This window comes from Pimephales promelas, chromosome 24, assembly GCF_988280905.1.
Source record: "Pimephales promelas chromosome 24, fPimPro1.hap1.1, whole genome shotgun sequence".
Taxonomy (NCBI): Eukaryota; Metazoa; Chordata; class Actinopteri; order Cypriniformes; family Leuciscidae; genus Pimephales; species Pimephales promelas.
The window spans coordinates 10,178,026-10,200,000 of record NC_142792.1 but is presented as its reverse complement, the minus strand read 5'-3'; the positions used below and the strand labels follow the sequence as shown (position 1 = coordinate 10,200,000).

The 21,975-nt window shown below is 38.4% G+C and overlaps 1 protein-coding gene across 5 annotated transcripts in view; it reads right to left on the bottom strand.

Annotated features, from left to right (window-relative positions):
- col7a1l (collagen type VII alpha 1-like) overlaps positions 1–21,377 on the bottom strand; it is a 65,216-nt gene extending 43,839 nt beyond the window's left edge. For 3 of the 5 annotated variants that reach the window (XM_089126590.1, XM_089126592.1, XM_089126591.1), the window contains exons 1-11: positions 16,554–21,376; positions 15,971–16,112; positions 10,504–10,720; positions 6,238–6,418; positions 5,994–6,153; positions 3,626–3,719; positions 2,735–2,908; positions 1,694–1,857; positions 1,410–1,539; positions 675–791; positions 418–573 (exon numbers count right to left, since the gene is read on the bottom strand). In XM_089126590.1, the coding sequence (XP_088982716.1) occupies positions 418–573; positions 675–791; positions 1,410–1,539; positions 1,694–1,857; positions 2,735–2,908; positions 3,626–3,719; positions 5,994–6,153; positions 6,238–6,418; positions 10,504–10,579 (1,252 nt within the window). In that variant the 5' untranslated portion in view covers positions 10,580–10,720; positions 15,971–16,112; positions 16,554–21,376. Of the gene's footprint in view, positions 1–417; positions 574–674; positions 792–1,409; positions 1,540–1,693; positions 1,858–2,734; positions 2,909–3,625; positions 3,720–5,993; positions 6,154–6,237; positions 6,419–10,503; positions 10,721–15,970; positions 16,113–16,196; positions 16,507–16,553 lie in introns of those variants that run through there. The other 2 variants (XR_016149693.1, XM_039668054.2) reach the window with 2 other exon arrangements.
- Positions 21,378–21,975: the final 598 nt, after the last annotated feature.

Sequence of the window (21,975 nt, the reverse complement as noted above, 5' to 3'; positions counted from 1 at the left end):
TGCACAGCGTTTTGAGTGGGATGATAATGCATGACAAGAATCATAAAGTATTTACTGCAGGATTTCTCATGAAGACATGTGTTAAACTGCCATCTAGTGGTTAAACCAGCGACACACACAATAATTCCAAGCCAAACATTTTCATATAGGCTAAAATTGTCACTAATTGTTATTCATAGTCCTATAATAATAATAATAATATATAGCTACACTATATTTTACAGAGCCTTCCTCTATGTATAGCCTATACATAGGAGGACTGAAATAGAGGAAATATTTGTTTGCATGCACCACTCTAAAAGCAACACTGAATGCAGCATGGATTTTGATACCATCATGACGACACACACTTATCTTTTGGTAGAGCAGACTTGAGGGGAAATATGAGGGGAAGAAACAAAGAGGAAATAGACTAACAAGTTTTTCCGGTGATAGATACAGGCTCACTGGTGCCCTCTGGGTAGATGGCATAGATGTTGACCTTGTAATCTTTATCCTCTTCTAAGGTGTCAATCACATGAGAGGAGGCGTCGCCCGTCAGCATCTGCTCATAAATAAGCCCGGGTCTGTCCGCTGAGGAGGAAAAGATATATGAGAATGAATGTAGGAATATTTTAAAATGACATTTGTAAAGTTTCTCATATTCGGTCTGTGAAAGTCTGCTGGTTACCCACTTCTTGGAACATAGATTTTATATCCATTGACTTTTCCAAGCGGAGGCGTCCATCCCATGCGTAAAAAGAAAAGTCCTTCTTCAATCACTCGGAAGTTCGCAACCGGTGGCACAACAGCTGAAAAGAAAGCGTACATATGCATGATGGGAAATTCAATTCAGCAATGGGAAAGTTTTCGTACAAAAAAATAAGAAAGATCATTCCTTTCTAAATATATATGCATGCCCTTTTAAAGTGCATTTATCATGTTTAGAGACATTTTGGTGAACACACTTAGGATAAAGAGGTTAAGTGAGGTTCTAGGAGAAATGTCTTAAATTGCAAATTACTCGTATGTCTAATGGCTTATTTAAATTTTTTTTCTAGTGATTAATGAACTAAATTCACGAAAAATGAATGAACCTAAAAAGGTTCAATGTATGAAGCACTTGAAAGAACCCTTGGTGAACGTGATTTCATCAAGTGCAACATGTTTCTGGATTAACATCTATGCGGACCCTTCCAATCAACCAATCAGATTTGAGGAACAAGTTTACAGTTTAGGTTTACAACCAGGATTAGGCTCTACATCTGTGCTATTCACCTATCATTTCCCTCTGATTTAAGGGATAACTTATGGGTAGGACAACATTTTCAGACAGGAATGTTGTTCCAGGATGTTGTTCAGTGACCCAGAATAATTTAGGGTTATATAAGAACCTTTTCTTCAAAGAGTGTATACAGTTTGACACGCACTGGTTTCTGTGATGATAGTGGCAGATTCTCCAATGCGTCCGGGGTAGATGGCGTATACAGTGAGAGAGTACTCAGTCTTAGGACTCAACCCGGTTACTGGAGTGGTGCTAATATCTCCCTTCAGATCAATCTGTGATGGAGAAAAAGAAAATAATATATTCTGAACAAAACATACACACACAAATACATAATCAAGGTTGCCACTAAACAAAAGTAATCCATGTGCAGCCTTCCATCTGCTGTGCTGCATGGGGTGTGCATGTGGACAGGTGAGCGTGTCTCACCTGTCTCTGCTGTGCTGGGAGCAGATGGCCCTTTGGAGACACAGGGGTGATGAGCAGCCTGTAGCCGGTCACATCTCCTGTGGCCTGACTCCAGGTCAGCTGCAGAGAGCTGTAACTCAACTCACTCACTTGCAGATCTTTAGGTCCGACTATCCTCTCCAGCACTAGAACAGCATACAGATAAACATGATAGAATTAACTCCTAGCCTTCCTAATGTTGCTGACCTGTTCTACATAGCAACTGAATTTTTGCTCTCTGTCTGTAGATATGGAAAGTATTAGTAAATACTGTAATTTATTTAGTGACAAGAGAGAGGATCGAGTGTGTTTTTTTAAGATCTTTATTTTGAGGTAGATATCTTTCTGATAAATCTTGAGAGGTTCAATCTATCGACCAAGCTAGAATTCCCAAACAAACACATATGAAATCATTATGAATGTTGTCACTAAAATGAATGTTTATTTATATTTACATTTAGGTTCATAAATAAGAGCAATGGCAGCTAAATTATATCACAGTATCATAATGAAAGTGTTCAATTAATACATTAATGTTGTCACGTTTAATCACTATTAAAAGAAAGGGGTTAATAAGACAATTAATATATAGTCATATTATCGATTTAACTGCACTGACACTATTGGAAGAGGACAAAATTTGAAAGAAATGAATTGGATAATGATACTAACATTGCAGACACTTTTAATGAGCTGAAAACTGAACTCCATAATTTTCATTTGTGAAATTAGTTGTAATTTGGCCATTTTTGTGTAATTTTGCGTTTTTAAAAAAAATAAAATAAATAAAAATATCACAGGCCAAGTAAAATTGAAATCAAAACCTATAAAGCGTTCATTTAAATCTCCCATGTATTAAATCTAAATGTATAATATATAAAGCTTGTCTACACAAGCAACAGTAACCAAGGAGGGCAGAGTTTAACAAGCGGGCCAACTGTGTTTAGACAAGCTTGAAATGCAATAAATACAAAAAAAAAGATAAGTCTTAAGTTTCATTAGTAAAACTCATGATAATTTTACCAGGTGGCTTTTGTTTCACAGGTCGGGGAGGTTCTGAAGCAGTGAAGCAGATGCGTCGGGAGAGTTTGGGCAGCAGGTGCTCGAGGAAGGAGAAATCTGGGCTGAGCATTAAATGTTCCTCATGGGGTTCTGTAACGATCTTCTTCAGCTCAGACTGATCTGCATTCCTCACTCCTGAAGAACACACAACACACATCACCCAGGAACAGATTAGCTTCAACACAGATCTACTTCATTTCTTACAGATCAGGGATCAGGGCATGTTGCAGGCCAAACTCAAACCAAGGCTATTCACTTGTCACTATACCACAGCTCCAAAGTGACTTTATTTAAAAAAAAAAAATATATATATATATATATATACATATACCATGGAGGCCTGAAGGGTGCAGTCAATTCTTTAATTCAAGGTGTGTGTGTGTGTGTACATGAGTGACCCTCATATGTCTCAGACGAGTCTGCAGTGTTATCAGCTGTAGAGTGATGATGGGAGAATGTCATGCCATGTCGCCTTGCTGTACATGTGTCAAACGGCCTGATCTCTCTGGGAAAACTGATTAGAAAGGCAGGACACGGTGTGTGTGTGTGTGTGTGTGTTGAAGGGGAGCAAGGAGGAATGAGCTTGATGAAAAATTACAGCAATTAGTTGGCCACCGGGTAATGAGCCATAATTATTTCAGCACTCTGGGCGTCAAAACAGAAAGAGCGTCAGAAAGTCAAGGAAACAAGGCTGACACACAAACATACACGTTTTATGTCTTGGCACGTTCACCAATACTACCATTCAGTGTAAATCACTCCACTACAGTTACTCTGAGTCACACGTCAAAACATAAAGGAGTCTGCGCACACACACAAGCACACAATCACACACACAATCAGAAAACTCACCCACAGCAAACAGTGAAATTCCACTGTCTGTAACAGCTCTAGCTGGACCGTCCACTGGATCATCCGATTGGCCATTAGTGATCAGAATAGCAATCTGAAGCCAGAAAGAAGCATAATGTGATGCTTTGTATCCCAACATGCAAATGGGTGAATTTTACAAAACCTGAAGAACCTCAAAACGTGCTTAATTGTAATTAATATAATGCTACAATGCAAACATTTTTTTGGAAAACAGTTTTCCTTTCTTCCATGTCATTTTTAGAGTGAAATACATGTCTATTGTGAGACTGCTTCTAACATCAGAAATATACTGTAAAGCCAGTCACCGCACAAAGTAATAAAAGTGGGTCATACTTATAGATCCCCCTTAGACATGCCACAGGCATTAAATTTCAAAGATGTACAAAAAATATATTAAAGAGTAAATCTCACAAAGACTATCGAGAAATGTCCTCCTTATATTTAAGCACAAAGAAAAAAGAAAGCACTTTATTTTACAGTATGTGCATTTACAGAGTACTTACATGAGAAAGTACTGAGTATGGGTGTATACTCAGTGTATGAGTATACAGTATGGGTTGAGTTTAGGTTTAGTGTTCCTTAGAAACTAGTTATTATATATAAATACATAGGACTTAGATGTAAAACATGACTGTAAAATAAAGTGCTACCAGGAAAGAAAATAAGGCCTACATTTAGGACTATTTTAATTATTATTATTTTGCATTGTGACATTTTTTTAGGACAATTAAGCATTGTTAACGCTCTGATTTTCATTACTGTAATTAGTCATCACATATACTTTTACTATCCCGATTATTTTCAACAAGAAAAATTCTCATTACCGTAATAACGCAGTAAAGAAAAAAATGTTATATAATCCGTGTTTTATTTAAATCCTCATAAAGGTTATGTATACTTAACAACTACAGTGATAAGAAACAAAAATGAGAACTGTCTTAACAGCTTTCATGAAATCCACCCAAAAGTGTGAATTTGTATTAAGGGACTCAATCTGCCATTAAGAGTATCATGCTGATACTGATGCCCTTGAAAGCACACAGCATGAATTAACATCTCATTGCATACATAATTCCCCAACCGCAGCAGATCCAAACTTGCAAAGTCGCTTACACTGACTCACAAATGAGTATTCTGAAAAAGAAACATCTCGTGGGTCACCGAAAGTTCACCGCATTGTCCGAGCTGAGTCTGGGTTCATCTTTATGCACCATTACAGTATGTTAAAGAGAGTTTTAAAAAGGGGTAAATCTCTGCAGTTCATTTTAAATGCCTGCTCGTTTCCTCATACCAGGTGCTCCACAGCAAGACACGCAGCTATGTGCAGTTTGGAATCCTAATCAAGCCCTAAATTAGGATGGGTGGGACACTGCGGAGTAGAGTGTGTGCACTGCAGCGCAGGACGTGATGTCCTGACACAATCAATGAAGTGACTGCAGGTGCAGCTCTTTGAGATATAATTATAAGGTTGTTCTGTGTGTATGTGACTGGATGTTTCATTTGGAAATGTAGCATTTCAATACATTTCATATATGATTACGGTTCAGTATTTTGTATTTAGATTGTGTCCTAACCAAATGAGGTGTCATGAGGTTTGATTGGTTTCCATTTATGTGGCTTCATGCTGGGTAGATATACTCTTAAACATAATTGTGCTTTATTGGAATCTATAGATCCATGAAGAAAGTTTTTTCTTCCCTATTTTGGTGTAGCTTATATCTGAGTGAGACGGCTTCTCAAACAAGAAAACATTTAGAGCTTGACTTCATTTTGTCCAGACGGCTCAGTGTGCTTTTTGAATTGCTTCTTTGATGTCATACACCAAAAAAGTCAGGATGTGCAAGGATAAATCATTTATAATAAATACTGCAATATACCATAATAGTATAAAAAAGAATAGTCCATTTTGATTTCATGGTGACTTTCCCATCCATGGATCCATTCCATTGCACAAAAGGTTATTTATATTTGTTCAGTGAAAGTTTCTTGGGGAACCAAAAATGGTTCTTCTATGGCATCATCACTGCAAAAAATTATATATTTTTTGGATCCTTTTATTTTTAAGAGAGTAGCCCCACCCACTTTGAAATGCCATTGGCCCATAATTCTTATCCTCCTAACAGTACAATAACATTAAATATATTTTGATTGGCTGTGATTGTATCATACCATGCAGCAGTTTTGAATCTTCAATTGTGAATACAGCATAAAAGCCATTTTAAAATCTCCATTGTGGCTCCAACGTGGCTTTGGTTGTGTGTGAACTTGTCTTTTGTATAAGCACCTTCTGTGCCACCTTTGCAGAGTAAAGTTGGTCTTTTTCTATCTCACAGATGGGTTATCTCACCTTCGGAGAGTTGTCTCTGATGATAGAAGGACTGAACACGGACTCTACGAGGAATTCCAATGCCAGGCCGGTGCGGCTGCTGCCTCCCTCATACGACAACTCCTCCACGGCTCTGAGCACTTCCTCCAGAGTCGAATAATCCGTCACAGCTATACGCATCCTGAACAAGGACACATTCAAGCAGTTAAGATACAAGGTCGATCATTTAGTATTCACACAGGCAGCACACAATATGCATACAGACCTAGGCAAGTCTGAATAGACAGTCACTCCAAAGCGAATGCCTTCCTGTCCAACCACACTTCCCTGGAAGGCTCGGATGATGTCTGCTATGAACTCTTTGATCTGCTGGAAGCTGGTCGGACCCACTGACCAGGAATCGTCCACCAGGAACACAATATCTGCAGGCATGGCTGTACGGCATACTGAAAAAGAACGAGAGAGATTGATTTTTGAGTGGAAATGTTCTAAAAGATGGCAAAGAGTTCATATTTAAAAAGTTGGGCAAAATTTAGAGGAATTGGACACACACACCAAAAGCTGAATCGAACCGACAGCAAGATTTCAATTCATAAAAGATCACAAACACAACAAAGGTAAAGTCCAACAAAAAGCTTTGCCTTTTGAAAGTCTGAGGTTCTTTGGCTTTGTTTGTAATTTAAGGTAAATTGGACCAATATATCCATAAGCCAAAAAAATGAAAGTTAAATTGATAAGTATACTTAAATAATATTTAAAACAAAAACACTATTTGATTCTATCAACATTATAATTTCTCTGAATTTAACTGCAGTATTATTATATTGCAGTTTTGCATCACATTTCAACAAAACTTCATGGCTTCTCAGTTCGTTTTTGAATCATCATAATTTAAGGGTCCAACCTCACTCTTGTCAAGGCTTTCTTGTTCACACCCAGCCACAAAGTGCACATTCACCATGAGATGGCAGTGTAGTCCCAGGAAAAAACCCTAGATTTTCAGAGCTATTTAATTTATGCCTAGTGATTTGCACTTAAGAAACCAGCTACTACAGACACAGAATTAGACCTGATCAGAATATAAGTAGCCTAAAGTCCAGTCATCCAATGCTTGTGTTATGGTTTCTGACCTACATTTTCAGGATGTGTTCAGAGCTTCTTTTCCAGTAGTGTGCATTCTGAAAATACATCCAAATAATGATTTATGTCTGTATGTGATCGGTGCAAGATGTGACCTTGCTTGTGATGTGATTGCACAATCATTGTGACACTTGTCACGTCTGGCGCTAAGTGGACTGCAGATGTCAAGTCTGACAACTCTCTAAAGACGCAGCTAATCAGAACTAGAATAGACTTAATAGTAGTGGACAATGTACATCCAGATCTTAGAGATCAGAGAAGATAGTTTTACACTCCCACACTTGATACAACAAAAACCGAAGGAGACAAGGCTTTGCAAAGGCTCTAACTAGCTCACATAAGAATGCCCTCAAAATGTTCTCCATCCAAAACAACCACAAGATGACAAACGCTATTATAAAATCAAAACACAATAGAGCTCTGAAACAATAGTATATGCATTAAACGCCATGGCGTTATTGATCATCTGGCAGGAACTACATAAAAAGCCTCATTTCCAGAAAAATGGCCGCACAAAGTTGGGAAAATCTGTGCCACCCACATCAAAAGGGAACAAACACTGCAGGCTGTAGTGATTTATCACATGCAGCATGAAAAATGCTTTTGTGCAATAGGGAAGGTCATCAAATGTAAACTTCAGCGGTCCAGTCAGACGGACTGGACTGGAAAAATGTGAATTTGGCAGATGTTCTCGCAGCCCAGGGATCTTGATTCAGGTGAAAACTTTCCGTATACAGCACATCCTGATTTTGCCAAGTTAGACACGTTTCTGGGACCCTGGAACCACATTCCTGTCTAAAAAATTTTGTCTTAGCCTATCCCCATCCCCAAACCTAACCCTACCCAAAAGTCAGAGGGAAATAATAGGTGAATAACAGTAGAAGCACCTAACCTGGTTGTAAGCCAAAACTTGACATAAACCATAAACTCTTCACTCAAATCTGATTGGTTGATTGGATTGTTGTTCCAGGATCAACATAGATGTTAATCCAGAAACATGTTGCACTTGGTGAAATCACGTTCTGGATACGCCATTTAACGTTTTATATAATACAATCAATTATTAAACTATGAACCAAACCCTATCCATTCATTCATTATTATTTTTTTTTGTTCATTGATTAATTCAGTGATTAATTTAGAGTTCACGCCATCATTATTTAGCATACAGCATTCACAGTAATACCTCCAATGCTCAAAAGAGCCACAATACAGCAATGCCACATGCCAAGAGAGACTCTTCATCACATACAGCGCTTAAACAGATCTCTCCAGTCTCACTTTCTAGATCTCTAGATACATCTCAGCTGCAGCTTGCAGACTGTGCAGTTGTGTGAAAAGAGGATTACACTAAAATCATCTGGTGCTAGATTAAAATCATCAGCCTGTGAAGACGATGTAGTTTAACACGATGCAACATAAAAGAGCTGTATTCAGTAAAGTCAGTAAAACATAAGGTTATTAAGCAAACATTTACTTACTTTCATAGTAACTATTACAGACTGACAGGCTATTAACATGACAACAAGGCCCTGAAGGCATTGAGAAGTGACTACCTTTGTATTTACAGGTATAAGGGTTGATTACTGTGTAAGTTGCTTTTGCTTTTACTGTACATTTAACAGGGTTTCGACATAAAGCAGGAAGAGATGGTGAAAGAGTACAAGGACGTGACCTCAGAAAGCACATTCTTTCCATTTCATAGTCAAGTGTCTGTCACTGCAAACAGCCATTTTGAAGAGGTGTGGAAAATTATAGTGTTTCAGGGCATTAGTGCCTCAGTCAGTAATTGGTCCTGACAGACTCCTCTAAAGCCATCCTGCGTGAATTCAATATGTTTCACATTCTTGCTCTTTCCCGCTCTCTCCCCCTCTCATACACAGCTCAAGGTGAAACAGAAACACACACACACACACGCACTGATTTTTGTAGACAGTTCTGAGCTGATGGAAATCAGAGAGGGGTACAATGATTTATCTTAAAAGGCTCAAACCAGAGGTATCAAGCTGCAGGAGGTCTGCATATGTGCCGGAGCAGAACCTGCTGACTCAGCAGGACACGTGTGGAAAAAACTCCACCTGTACAGCCTCTTCAGGTGAACCGATACACATGGAAATGATTCAAAGTAAACTTCCCTGAAAAACTAATGCAAAAGAATCTCATACAACAGGAAATTTGTAAGGATTTGAACTGTGGGCTCATCATTTTTGGGACACAACAGTGACAGGAACCTATCAGCAAGATAGATGCGTGTTGGACAGTATCTCTTTAATATCTCGATTATTTTATCCTAGAAAACAATAAGATAAGTAAATTGAAAAAAGTGTGAAAATCAAATCAGAGATAAATAAATTAGGCAAAAAAACCCCACCAGAATTGAAGTAACAGATTAATTATTCAACTAATAAATAATAAATAAATAAAATAAGATATAAATAAATGAGTAAATAAATAAAAAAATAGGCAAAAAGCACCAACATTGAAGTAACTGATTCATTTTTCGACTGATAAAATAAAATAATAAAATAAAAATTGATAGGCAAAAATCACCAACATTTAAGTAACTGATTAATTGTTCAATAATAAACAAAAAGATTATTTAAAAGTATTAATTAATTAATAACAATAAATTAATTAATTGTGTTACCTTTTTTTTAGCATCTATACATATCAACTTATATATTTTATATGAAATTGTAGAATGCGAAAGTAAAATAAATCGCAATGTATGCAAAAAAAAAAAAAATCATGCTAGTCAAATCATGAAGCAAATTAAAAACATTGGAAGTCTAATGTTTCTTTCATTCTTTTGGAAGTTTTCTTCCTTTTTGTCCTACAGAGTTTAGCTTCAACTTGCCTCAACACACCTGCCTGGAAGTTTCTCGTATGCCTATTAAGACCTTGATTAGCTGGTTCAGATGTTTAATTTGGGTTGGGGCTAAACTTTGCAGGACAGTGGCCCTCCAGGAGCAGGAACGGACACCCATGACTTAATTCAAATGGTTCACATCCAGTCAGGGATGTCAATTTTAGTTACTCACCAACAGTTTTTTTTTTTTTTAGCATTTAAGGCAGGGTTCCTCAAACTCGGCCCTGGAGGGCCACTGTCCTACAGAGTTTAGCTCCAACCCTTATCGAAAACACCCGAGCAAGCTAATCAAGGTCTTCAGGCTCACTAGAAACTCACAAGTAGGTGTGTTTGCTAAACTCTGCAGGACAGTGGCCCTCCAGGACCGAGTTTGAGAAACCCTGATTTATTTAATGCATGGCAAATGTTCATTTTGTACCTTGCCTGCAACCTTTTTCAGAGTGTGATTGATTGAAGGGCGTGATATTGGCAGTTCACTGGCGACTCAAGAGACCCTAGATAAAGTATGAGTCAGCAGTATACCTTCAGCCTCTGCAGTGGCGTTTTGATGGGAGAGAGACAGGGACAAGAGGAAGATCCATATGCCGCAATATCCCATTCTCTCTCTCTCTCTCGTCCTCTGATTTTCTCTTTCGTTCCCTCTCTTATCTCTCTGCCGGCAGATCCTCTTCCTTGGACTGATGTCCTGAGATGGGCTTGTTCTCCAATTTATTTAGCTGCTATGCTCTCTCCCTTTTATCTGTAAGACAGAGGAAGAGAGAGATCGGTATCGTCATACATATGCATATACACACATTGAGAATAATCATTTTGATCTATTCTGTTAGCAGAGTCAATGTAATCGCTGAATCTTCGCTGAAAATCGCCTGTATAATCCGGCACATTTATCCTGTCAGATATGGCTGTGTAGGCCCGCTGAGCGCCGGTTAAGAAATGAATAGCTCTCAGATGGAGACAGGTATTATTCAAATAAAATACAATTGTTTAAGGTTAAAGAGCTGCGGTCCTGCACAATGCTATTCTTTTAAGATTATATTCTTCTCAGGATTAAATTCAACAGAGGACACTAATAAACTAGTAATATAATAATTTGTACAGTAAAAAAATGATAATTGTCTCAAAATGTACATGTTGTTCTTCCATATAATGGAAGGTCCCCAGAAATGAGTTGCAACAAGACACAATTGATCAAAAGGGACAGTAAATTATGTTACAAAATATTTCTATCACAAAAAATGCTGTTCTTTTGAACTTTCTGTTTATCAGAGAATACTGAAACCTTTCGACAAAAAATATTAAGCAGCACAACTGTTTTTAACATTGATAATAATAATAAGAAATGTTTCTTGAGCAGCAAATCAGCATATTAGACACATTTCTGAAGGATCATGTGACCCTGAAGATCTTGAAGATGCTGAAATTTCAGCTTTACCATCATAGGAATAGATTACATTAAAATTTAAATTGCAATAATATTTTACAATATTACAATTTTTACTGCATTTCTGATTAAAATAAATGCAGTCTTGGTGAAACATGCAAAAACATTGACCCCAAACTTTTAAACAGAATTGCACTCTGTTTCTTAAAAAAGCTATTGTATGTCTTCAGAAAACTATATTATAACACATGCATATGTATGTCATGGGAAACATCATACTTTTATGGTGTTTTTTGTAATTTTAGATCACTTTAGTGGTCACTATTCATGAACGATGTATGGAAAAGAAAACATCTTTTTTTGTGTTCTATATTCAAGAAAGAAAGTCAAACCAGTTTGGAACAAGTAAATAATGAAAAACACAAGTTGCCCATCATTGTCATGGTTTGGATTCTGATCTTCAACGTGGGATGCTAGTGAACTTTATCAGCTAAGTTTTCCTGGTGAGTTTGCTTGGACTTTTTAGCAGGTTTCTCATCAAAACATACATGTCTACATGTGTAGATTATGACAATCTCTGTAAACTGTGGACTGTGATATGAATAACCTTAAGCATATAGGCAACAGCATTAATCATCATTGTTCCCGAAAGTACAAAGACAGTGAATCGACACATTATAGTTACATCACACAAGGCAGTTGACATTGAGGTCAAAGTGTCACAACAAACTTGACCTTTGTGAAAGACACCAAGACTGCTCATTATTACTTCTGTCTGTGTGTGGTCTAGAAAGCAAGGTAAGAACTGCAGTGAAAATACAGTACAATTTGCCTTTAGGACAGAAGGTTCAAGAATTTTTAAGAAGGTGGATGAGTTGCCCCTCAAGGACACCAATTCATTGATGTAACTTCTCCATTATCACTAAAATCCTCACTTATCTGAAAGTAAAATTAGGTTTTTATCTATGTATCTTAATCCCCGGTTTCACAGACGAGGCTTAAGCCTATAGTTCCAGACTAAAATGCATGTTTGAGCTGTTTTAACTGAAAGCAACTTGCACTGGCATACATATATTTTAGTCTGGGAATTGGCTTAAGCCTGGTCTGTGAAACCAGGGGTCAATTGTTATTTAAAGGAGTAGTTTACTTAAAAAAACTTTTGCTGATAATTTACTCACCCCATGTCATCCAAGATGACCATGTCTTTCTTTCTTCAGTCGAAAAGAAATTAAGGTTTTTGATGAAAACATTCCAGGATTTTTCTCCATATAATGGACTTTACTCGTAACCAAACGGTTCAAGGTCCAGTGCAAACTGCAAACTGTTCAAATGACTTTAAATGATTCCGGGCGACGAATAAGGGCCTTATCAAGTGAAACGATCAGACATTTAAAAAAAAAAAAAATAACAAAGTTTTATAAGCTCAAATGGTCGCCTTGCATCAAAATGAACAAATCTTTTTTCGTGTCATTTGGTTCATTTAGCGAACAAAATGAACAAATTGACTCGAAAAAAGATTTGTTCATTTTGATGACAGGAGAGTCACGAACGCGCATCACTGAGCAAGGCGATCATTTGAGCTTATAAAACTTAAAACTTGTTTTTTATTTAATATATAATATGAGTGATCGTTTCGCTTGATAAGACCCTTATTCATCGTCTGGAATCGTTTAAAGCCCTTTGAACAGTTTGCAGTGAAACTGTCTTTTGGTCCTTGAACCATTTAGTTCCCACTGAAGTCCATTATATGGAGAAAAATGCTGGAATGTTTTAATCAAAAACCTTAATTTCTTTTCGACTGAAGAAAGAATGACATGGATTTTTTTTTTTTAAAGTGAACTACTCCTTTAATATCCCACAATGTGACTTTATAGGTCATAATTGCAACTATTTCACAGAACCACTATGGTTTTGTCAGGTTACATCAGTATGAAATATTTACTACTAGCGAGTCTCTGTTCAACCAGCGCAGCCAAGATGTGCAGCAACCACAGCCATCCAAATGCAATGGTTTACTGCACAACTGCCATCTGTAATGTGCAGGGAACGAGGCTGACACTTCACAAAATTAATGCAGCTGCAAGGGTTCGCTGACTTTAACAAACTTCTCTGGGATGCACAAGAGTCTATAAAGCATTTTTACATACAGTAGTGCTAAAACCTTATATTATCACGAAAGACACTTCTAGGCAGCCTTTAGCATACAAAGTTAGCATCAGACGCAGTGGAACGCTGTCAGATTATTCATCAAAAAACTTTGTGGCCATGAACTCTGCACATACCACTCAAACTCAGTCCTGTTCGAGCATGTAACCTTAAGCACTTCTGTACCACAGTTAGTTCACATGACTTTACATGGATTCTGGTTCTCTGGACGGGGCAGATAAGACTTTTTGAATCGCTGCACTTTGGACACTGCCGTCTGATTGTGCGATTTATGAATGAATCTGATTGAACAAACGATTATTCGAGCCACGTACAGACAGGAAGGTGCAACCAATGTGACTCAAGCTATATTTTTTGGATGTCTGCCGTGCAGCAACTTGCATACAGCATACAGTCATAGAATGTAATCTCACAAGCGCAGGCTGACCGGAGAGGTGAGTTTGCAGCTGGATTGTGCGCTTTAAAGGATTGTAAAGGTACAGGAGACGACCCAGTTCTCCTTCTCGCTCTCTCTACAAGCCCTGCTGTTTGTTAGCAGTTTCTGCATTCGGTCACAGGAGATTATCTGTGTAGCTCTAAATGAAGAGCTAAACGCACATTTAATCATAAGCGTCAAAAAATGCATTAGCGCACACATGGAGAGACGCCAATCCAAACAGTCCATGCAGTTGTTGCATGGAGCCCAATGGCGAAAGCACAGTTCAATAGCGGCCATTTATGAGGTGAGCCAAACATCCTTAAATGATGCTTCAGTGATGAATGTTTTTAAGATACTGGGAGGAAAGTCCTCACAAAACATCTGTTGTTGTGCAAATGCCCATACGCATACTCTCAGTAATCGCTTGCTCACAATAAAAGCTGGAAAGGATGCTGTTTGGAGGCTTATCAGCATCAGAAAGAGGCAAGCCGCCAGCGTGCAGTGATGAAGTGACTTTATGCAGCTCATCTACGGCTGTACGTACGACTAAAGCCGGAGTGCCGTTCAACTTCGAGGGGCGTGTAAAAGCCTGAATAAGCTATCAGACTGGAGGCATCACAGACACACTCTATTATTTTGTTCAAGGCTTTTTAGTTGCATTAGCAGGGCTCTTGAAGCCGTCAGACGCAGTGGTAAATGGAGTGGAACGGCACATGGTGGATTGAGTCTCGGATTTTGTCCCACAATTACCTAATCAAAAAATGCATTAAACAAGAAATGAACATGGTCAAATTATACCAGTTCTAATCAGATGTTTGAGAAAAGGAACTTTAAAATGCTAAATTGCAGTAGCTTAGAGAACAGCGGTTCTCAACTTAAGGGTCATGACCCTAAAATGGGCCGCAGGTCTGTTTTTATTGGGTCGTGGTGGGAGTGGGAAGGGAAAGAGCTCATCTTTTAAAGGATGAGAAAACATTATGCACCCAATCGAACTCTACAATATTTTAGGGTCGAATCATATTAGAGTTAGACTGGATGCCAGCCCGAACCCCGCCCACAAATTTTTTTGGTCGGGAAGTTCGGTCTGGACTCGATCCTTTCAGGAAAAAAATGATCGGGCCAATCAAATTGCCAGGGCGGGCTTTATACGATGATGGACAGATGATCTGCAAGGACGTAATCATCACGTTATCAAAGAGCGCTTAATTGAGATGTATAGATTCCGCTGTCGCGTCTGTTGTGAAATAAATCGACAGCGCATTAATTTTAATAGACTAACAGAAAACTGCAATCAAGGCATTTGTCGATCGGAAAGATATTTTTGGCGTCCTTCCTACATGATTCGGCAAAAGTGTAACTTATCAGCTGGCTCCGATGGTCGCTAAGAAGATGGGGCGTAATGAAAAGCCTGTGGTCGTTGTGGTTTCTCCTTTGGTCGCACTCATGGAGGACCAAGTAAAAGAAGCAAAACTTCTAAAATAGGTAAGTTCTGTAGTTGACAACTTTATGCAAAGTAGCTGACTTACTGCGCTGCTCTGATTGGTTGTAGGTTTACCGACTATCCAATTGAGTGCAGAGTTTTTTTTTCCTGGTTCGGATAAGACACGCCTCATAATCAAAGCTCAATGGAGCAGTATCAGACTCATATTCTGACAAGAATATGAGTATGACGAAGTCAGGCTATATTAGAGTTATTCTGTTGAAGCTAAATTAGATACATGTCAACATAGACAGGTTGCATGGGATGGCTTCATCCTCAAAAATCATGCACCAAACTACACAGGGTAACTGATCAAACTAAATTAAATATTCATTCTATTGAGATGGATTGCCACTTGATGTCCAAGAAAGTCTAAATCCTGAAGCAAAACTAGTGGCTTAGAAACTCTGAGAGAATGACCCACATCCAGAGTGTGCAAGAAAAAGAAACCGAGAGAAAGAAACTTGGCAGTGAGCTAGATAGATATACAGCTTTCTGCATTGTGAGGCATTGGGCTGCAAAGTTCATAGAGACCCTCTCTCACCTTTCCCACTGTCCCCTGCACCATGATCCTCCTCTCGAATGCAAAACTGCTGTCCACGGGAAACAGACCCAGTCCGCTGGAGATCCGACAGGTAATAATACAATCCAAGCACAGGTCACGGGACTCCACACACTGTAATACACTGTCCCAGGACGTGGGGTGAGAGAATCCAAGAGAGCAAAAGGGTGTGTGAGGGAAAGAGAGACTGAATGAATGAAGCAAATACCTCTAGAGGGGAAAGTTTAGGGGGTGTGGAAGAGCTACAACAGGTTGGCTCACAGTTACGGCAAGAAGATGGATGGGGAGAGAGAGTGAAAAAAGAGTAAGAAAGAGAGAGCAGCAACTGAGAAAATGAAGAGAATTCCATATAGTGTTTTTAGGCACAAACCGAGTTAAAGACATTTGGTTGTTTGTAAAGAGGTTGTCTTTGGTGACTGACTTTGTTTTTTATTGTCATGTTTTGAGGTCTTGCACAGTTATTATGCGCTTTAAAGTCACATGAGCATCATGACATTAAAAAGTTAATCACTGCATTACAAAAAACTAATGGTCAAAATACAGACCATCCAGGTATTTGTCTTACCTTGCACTCTTATGTTGAGCTTCCTTCGGATTCCTCCCTGTGCTTATTTCCTGTTTGCTTGGTTTCCGATTGTGTCCTTTGTTTCTGATTTATTAGTTGATTATGTACACCTGCATCTTGCTTGGTTCATCATTGAGCCTTCAGTTTGTTCAATCCTTGGTCCTGTATTGTCTTTGCCTGTGACTAGCTGATGCCGTTTCCTTCTCTCTTGTGGTTTTAGATTAACGCGCGTTTGTTTTTTTTGACCAAAAAAGTTTTACTGCTGCATCTCTTCTTTCCTTGCCTGACCAGCTGTGACAAAAACCTTCCATTTGGCATATGTAATCTCTCGGGACAAAATTAGGTACTTTAAAAAATCATTTCCAATCATTGTGGAAGTATGTGAGACCTCCCAAATGTGACTTTTGAAAGGCAGCAGCAGAAGTTGGGGTCAAAAAGGTGGACTTATTCCACAGGGAACATGTTGCACCAGGGTTTTTAGATCTTACAAATAAAACAGCCAGACCTCTGAGCTGGTCACATGCCTCCTCAAAGAGTTGCGTTCGAACAGCAGTGTAAAACACGGTAACTGCCCTGTTTGAACGGAGAAAGCGATGTGACAGGCCTTTAATGGTCTTCTGCAGGAATGCAGGGATGGAGTTTATTGGTTCTTGCCAGCTGTCACTCATGACACACTATAATTCAGCAAGCCCCATTCACAAACACAGACCAGACAAGCAGAAAAACTAGGTCAAAGGTCAGAGAAAAAAAGGAAAAAAAAACACTGAGCAATTGACAATCCCTCAGGTAGACAAAGGGAGATGCTACAAAGGTGAGTATTAAAGTTACAGATGAAGATGGCATTGAATGAGTGCAAGGACAGAGAGAATGAGAGAGAGAAATTGATTCCCGGTGTCGTCCTGGCCGACCCACAGGTGTGCAGAGCCCTGCTGGGCACAGTAAGGTCAGGCTTTCATGTCTCAGGACCTCTCTGGCCACTGGGTCAGCTCTATCTATAGGACGCCAAGAGAGCCATAAATCCTCATGACGTGGGTGTCTGCGGGGATGAAGAGGCGAAGAACCAGTGAAAAAAGAAGGATGAGAAGACTGAAAGAAAAAAGAGATTGTAGATTAGATGTGTGTAAACTGGCTTTGGGACTGGCTTTTTCATCACATCAGAAAGCTTTTTTAGACCACTTTACATAACAATCATAAGATTTTCAGGCTTGAAGCATACTTGCACTGAAAACCTTGCATCCATTTCAAGAATAAAAAATGAATTCTCATAATAAAATATTAAACGGTACTGTTAACAATAACTAAAGTGTCTTAGGCAGAAAATCATCATAAAAGAATGAATGAAATGTGAAGGATATATATTTAAATAGAAAGCATTTATTTTAAATTGTAACAACTTTTCACAATATTACTGTTTTTATGTATTTTGATCACATAAAAATCACCACCACAACATTTTCAACTTAGTGTGTGGCCATCTAAAGTCTAAAACACAGATTTAGTACCAAGCAGACCTACTATAACCTTTGTATTTTACGTGTTTCTCTAAAATCCTTGATTCTGATTGGTCAGTTGTAGAATTCTGTGGTAGAATATTTTTATATATGAACACTAATTGATTGCAGTTTCTGGCAAATAATTTCCATTCACAATCCTAGTTACTTTTCTCTTTATCTCAAACCAACAGTTCATGTCAATTCTGTATTATTTTGGTAAGTAGCCATTACTGTAATAAGACAAATAATAGTCTAGAAAGCTGTAAGAAATGCCCACCAGCAAAGAACATTTGAGACCTAATGTTTTCAAGAACTATTTTAGCAAGGTTAGCTCAGTGTTGGAAATTGTTTAGACCAGTTTCACAACTAAAAACTCAAACTGTACGATAATGGTGCTGTTGCTGCATTATCAAGCAATTAAATGGATTGTGGAATGTTGAACAAAGCTGATAATGGCTAATAAGCCTGGGAAATATTATCCAGGCTTGTCTTTCAAAACTAGCTGCTAATTGCTGTTTTTTGAATGCATACGAAACCCCAAAGTGGTTCATACTGCAGCTGAAGTGCGCTTTGATTAAATTCAAGCTTTAGGCTTGAGTAAAAACAACAACGTACTCAGGGATGAATGCAAGAGAATCGCCGAAAACCAAAGAAATCTCTCCTGTCGGTCATACATTAGGAATTCACAGGCCTGGGCTGAGTTTCTGACATAGTGTTGTAAAAACATCACTGACATGATGGGTAATTGCTCCTTTGGCACGTTAGCTTGTTTTTACAGGCATGTTAGTTGAGGCCTCTCTTCATTGGCTGTCACCTTTTGTGTCTGTGCACCATGATTCCATCATAGACCTCGCGTCACCACAAAAGACTGTTTTCATGTTTTCAGCAGTAATGAATAATAAATAGCTATTGCTTCACATGCTCCTGGGAGAAATACAATCCAATTTGATGATGTATAGATTTAATGTAATGCTGAAATCTAAATTATAAGTTCATTTTCTGTGCTCCGATGGCTCAAACAGTTCATTATGCTGCCCTGCAGGGCCATTCCGACACCAGTTTAATTGTGTTTTTGACATGGAAAGAGTTTAAAGTCCATGTTTAAATAATGCGCCTGCCTGAGTTTTGCTTTTGGTAGGGTTGGGGGGGGCTGGGGGGCATTGATTGATGTAATTTAAACACTAGAGCCTCATTTAAAGTTATGGAAGTGTGTCAATAGAGAGAAGAAATAAGGAGAGATGCAGTATAGTAATATGGTGGGAATATGAATATAAAATTACTGTTGTGCGTGTCTGTGGTCTCTGGGACAACCGGCAAGTTGTCTTTATCCAGGAAATCAAGGACTTATTGCCCACGGCAGTCAGAAAGATACGTATCCCCTGCTGGCAGATATTTGGCACAGTGCCCACCTCAATCCACAAGGCCTAAAGTATGCCGATGTGCTCATCAGCAACAAAAAAACACACCCACAAACTCCAAATGACACTTAAAACCAACACAAAAATATGTGCCCTTTGTCTGTCTGTCTGTTTGGAACACGCACACACATATACACAGCATTGCACTAGGGGTCTTCAACCCAAATTATATCCTCCAGCAGGGGCCAGTTGACGGAGTAAAGAAAAAACAAAACAATTGTTTTTAAGTGCAATCATGCACTTTACTAAATACAGTTATTGGCGCATGGACTGCTCTTTTTAGAGCTGAGCCACTCATCTCTTCCTCACACGTAGTGCACTGCTCTGCATGCTTAGTGGACTAATGATGCCTGAGATTGTATTTCTGCAATGTGATTTACTCCTTGCAGATCAGGCAGGTATCCGCCTCATTAAGAGACCAGAAACATCATGATACGGCTTTGATGTGCTGCTTAGATGTTATTTGAATGGATAAAAAACAGAAATAAATAGCAATTTATTCACATATATGGCAAATAAAAACTTGTAAGGGGCACTGTCATGGATATAATGGCAGTTACTAATTTACATATATATATATATATATATAAAAAAAAAAACAGGTGGGTGGGTGGATGGATGGATCCCTACAGCACCCTTTTAAGACACTGTGGAGGTTCTTGGATTTTAGTTTGAAAACCAATGGATTTTCAGGTAACATTAATTTGCATCCCAGATTTAAAGATAAACTTTAAGGACCACATTTGGCCCAGTAGTTTGAGACTCGTGCACTTGTTTCTTTCATACCTGGATGGGGTGCTTCATGAATATGTAATCAGTCCTTATGTGCTGCTAAGACTATTTGTTTTACAGTATGTTATGTTGATCATAAAATACTATACGGCCACCAGTAGGGCCATAAAAGAACACTTGAAACCAAGAGTATCTAGTTGCACATGGTCCAGGCAGGTTAGGGTGCCTCTTTTGGACCTGATCCAGAAGCCCATCCTTTCTATTAGATAGTATTCTATAAGGCAAAGAAGTCATTGAGTCTGATGAATGTCAGAAGACACACTGACAGAACCTGAAGTTAAAGATTCAAATTAAACACCTCAGTGCACACTTAATAGCTTTTTGGTTATATTTATAAAAATGCATATCCACACACACACACACACACACACACACACACACATGCAAAGAAGCAGGTAAACAAGAAAGCAAGCAAGCAAGAACACACACACACACACACGTTCCAGTCTGCAAGCTAGAGTCTTCTCAGACAGTCAGATGTCTAATGAGGCCAGTCTTTGAGCTCGGCCTTGATTTATGCTTTACTGAATATCAAAACCATGCACAAATGTATTGTAGCAGGAATGCAGCCATCTCTCACATTCACTCAGGCAATGAGTAGAAAACCACAAGCAGGGACAAGCCCTACATTTCCCAACAGCGAAATCCGGTGTCTTCTCCCACATAAGCAAGCATACACTCATATATACTGTATCTACAACACCACTGATATCCATATGCAGTGATATGCGAGCACAAGGCTCAACAATAATGCACCAGGACCAGAGTGAGAGTGTTTCAGGTCAGCTTTTGGAGGTTTTGTGTTGTGCTGAGTTGAGTTTTGAACATTGCTTTTGTGAATTCTGTTGATTTAAATAAAGTTATCAAACTGGGAAACACTATGAGTTAAAAGATTTCATGGAGGAACAACTTCATGTATAGCAAATTAAAAAAAAAAACTAAAACCAAGCCATTTTTAAAAAAAGTACATAACCTGGTTGCCTTAAAATTTTAAGTTTATTGAACTGGAAAAAGTAACTTAATACAATGAAGGAGATTAATTTAATCATTAGAAACTCAAAATAATAAGTTATCTCAACTAAATAAATTATTTAAGTTTATTTGACAAAAGAAAAAATGTTGTGATAACAAATAACAAAATGAATGCTATATATGTAAGCTAAGCAATGTGCCTGTAACCCCTTCATCCGTTACTTATTCACGATACAGCATTTGCCTCGAGTACCTTATTGCTTTTATGAAACGTTCATCACACAATAAAAAAAAAAAAATAAAATAAAAAAAAGTAAAAGTGCAACTTTCATGAATAAAATCACTAAAAGCCTTCCTTCCGCTAGAAAAAATAGTTCCTAACCATGAATAGCAATTCCAATGTGTAATATGCATGAAGGCTCTAATAAAAACAAGTTTTGCGCAAATGATAAATAGAACCGTTGGGTGAAGCGGTCATAGCCGTGTTATATAATGAATAAAGCACAGCTATTGACCAATCAGAATCAAGGATTGGAACTAACCGTTTTATACATGTTAATCATACTTGTTGTATGATTGCAAACTGAAAGTCTTGGTAGATCAACTATAACTTTTCACTGGCCTGACTGGGCTGACAGAAACAAATCATTATCATTGAGCCCCAGAGTATAGGTTTACTTTTCTCCACTAAAACGACTGAGTGTATGTAAGAATCAGCATCCGTCTCACAGGGGGAGATAGAGTCTC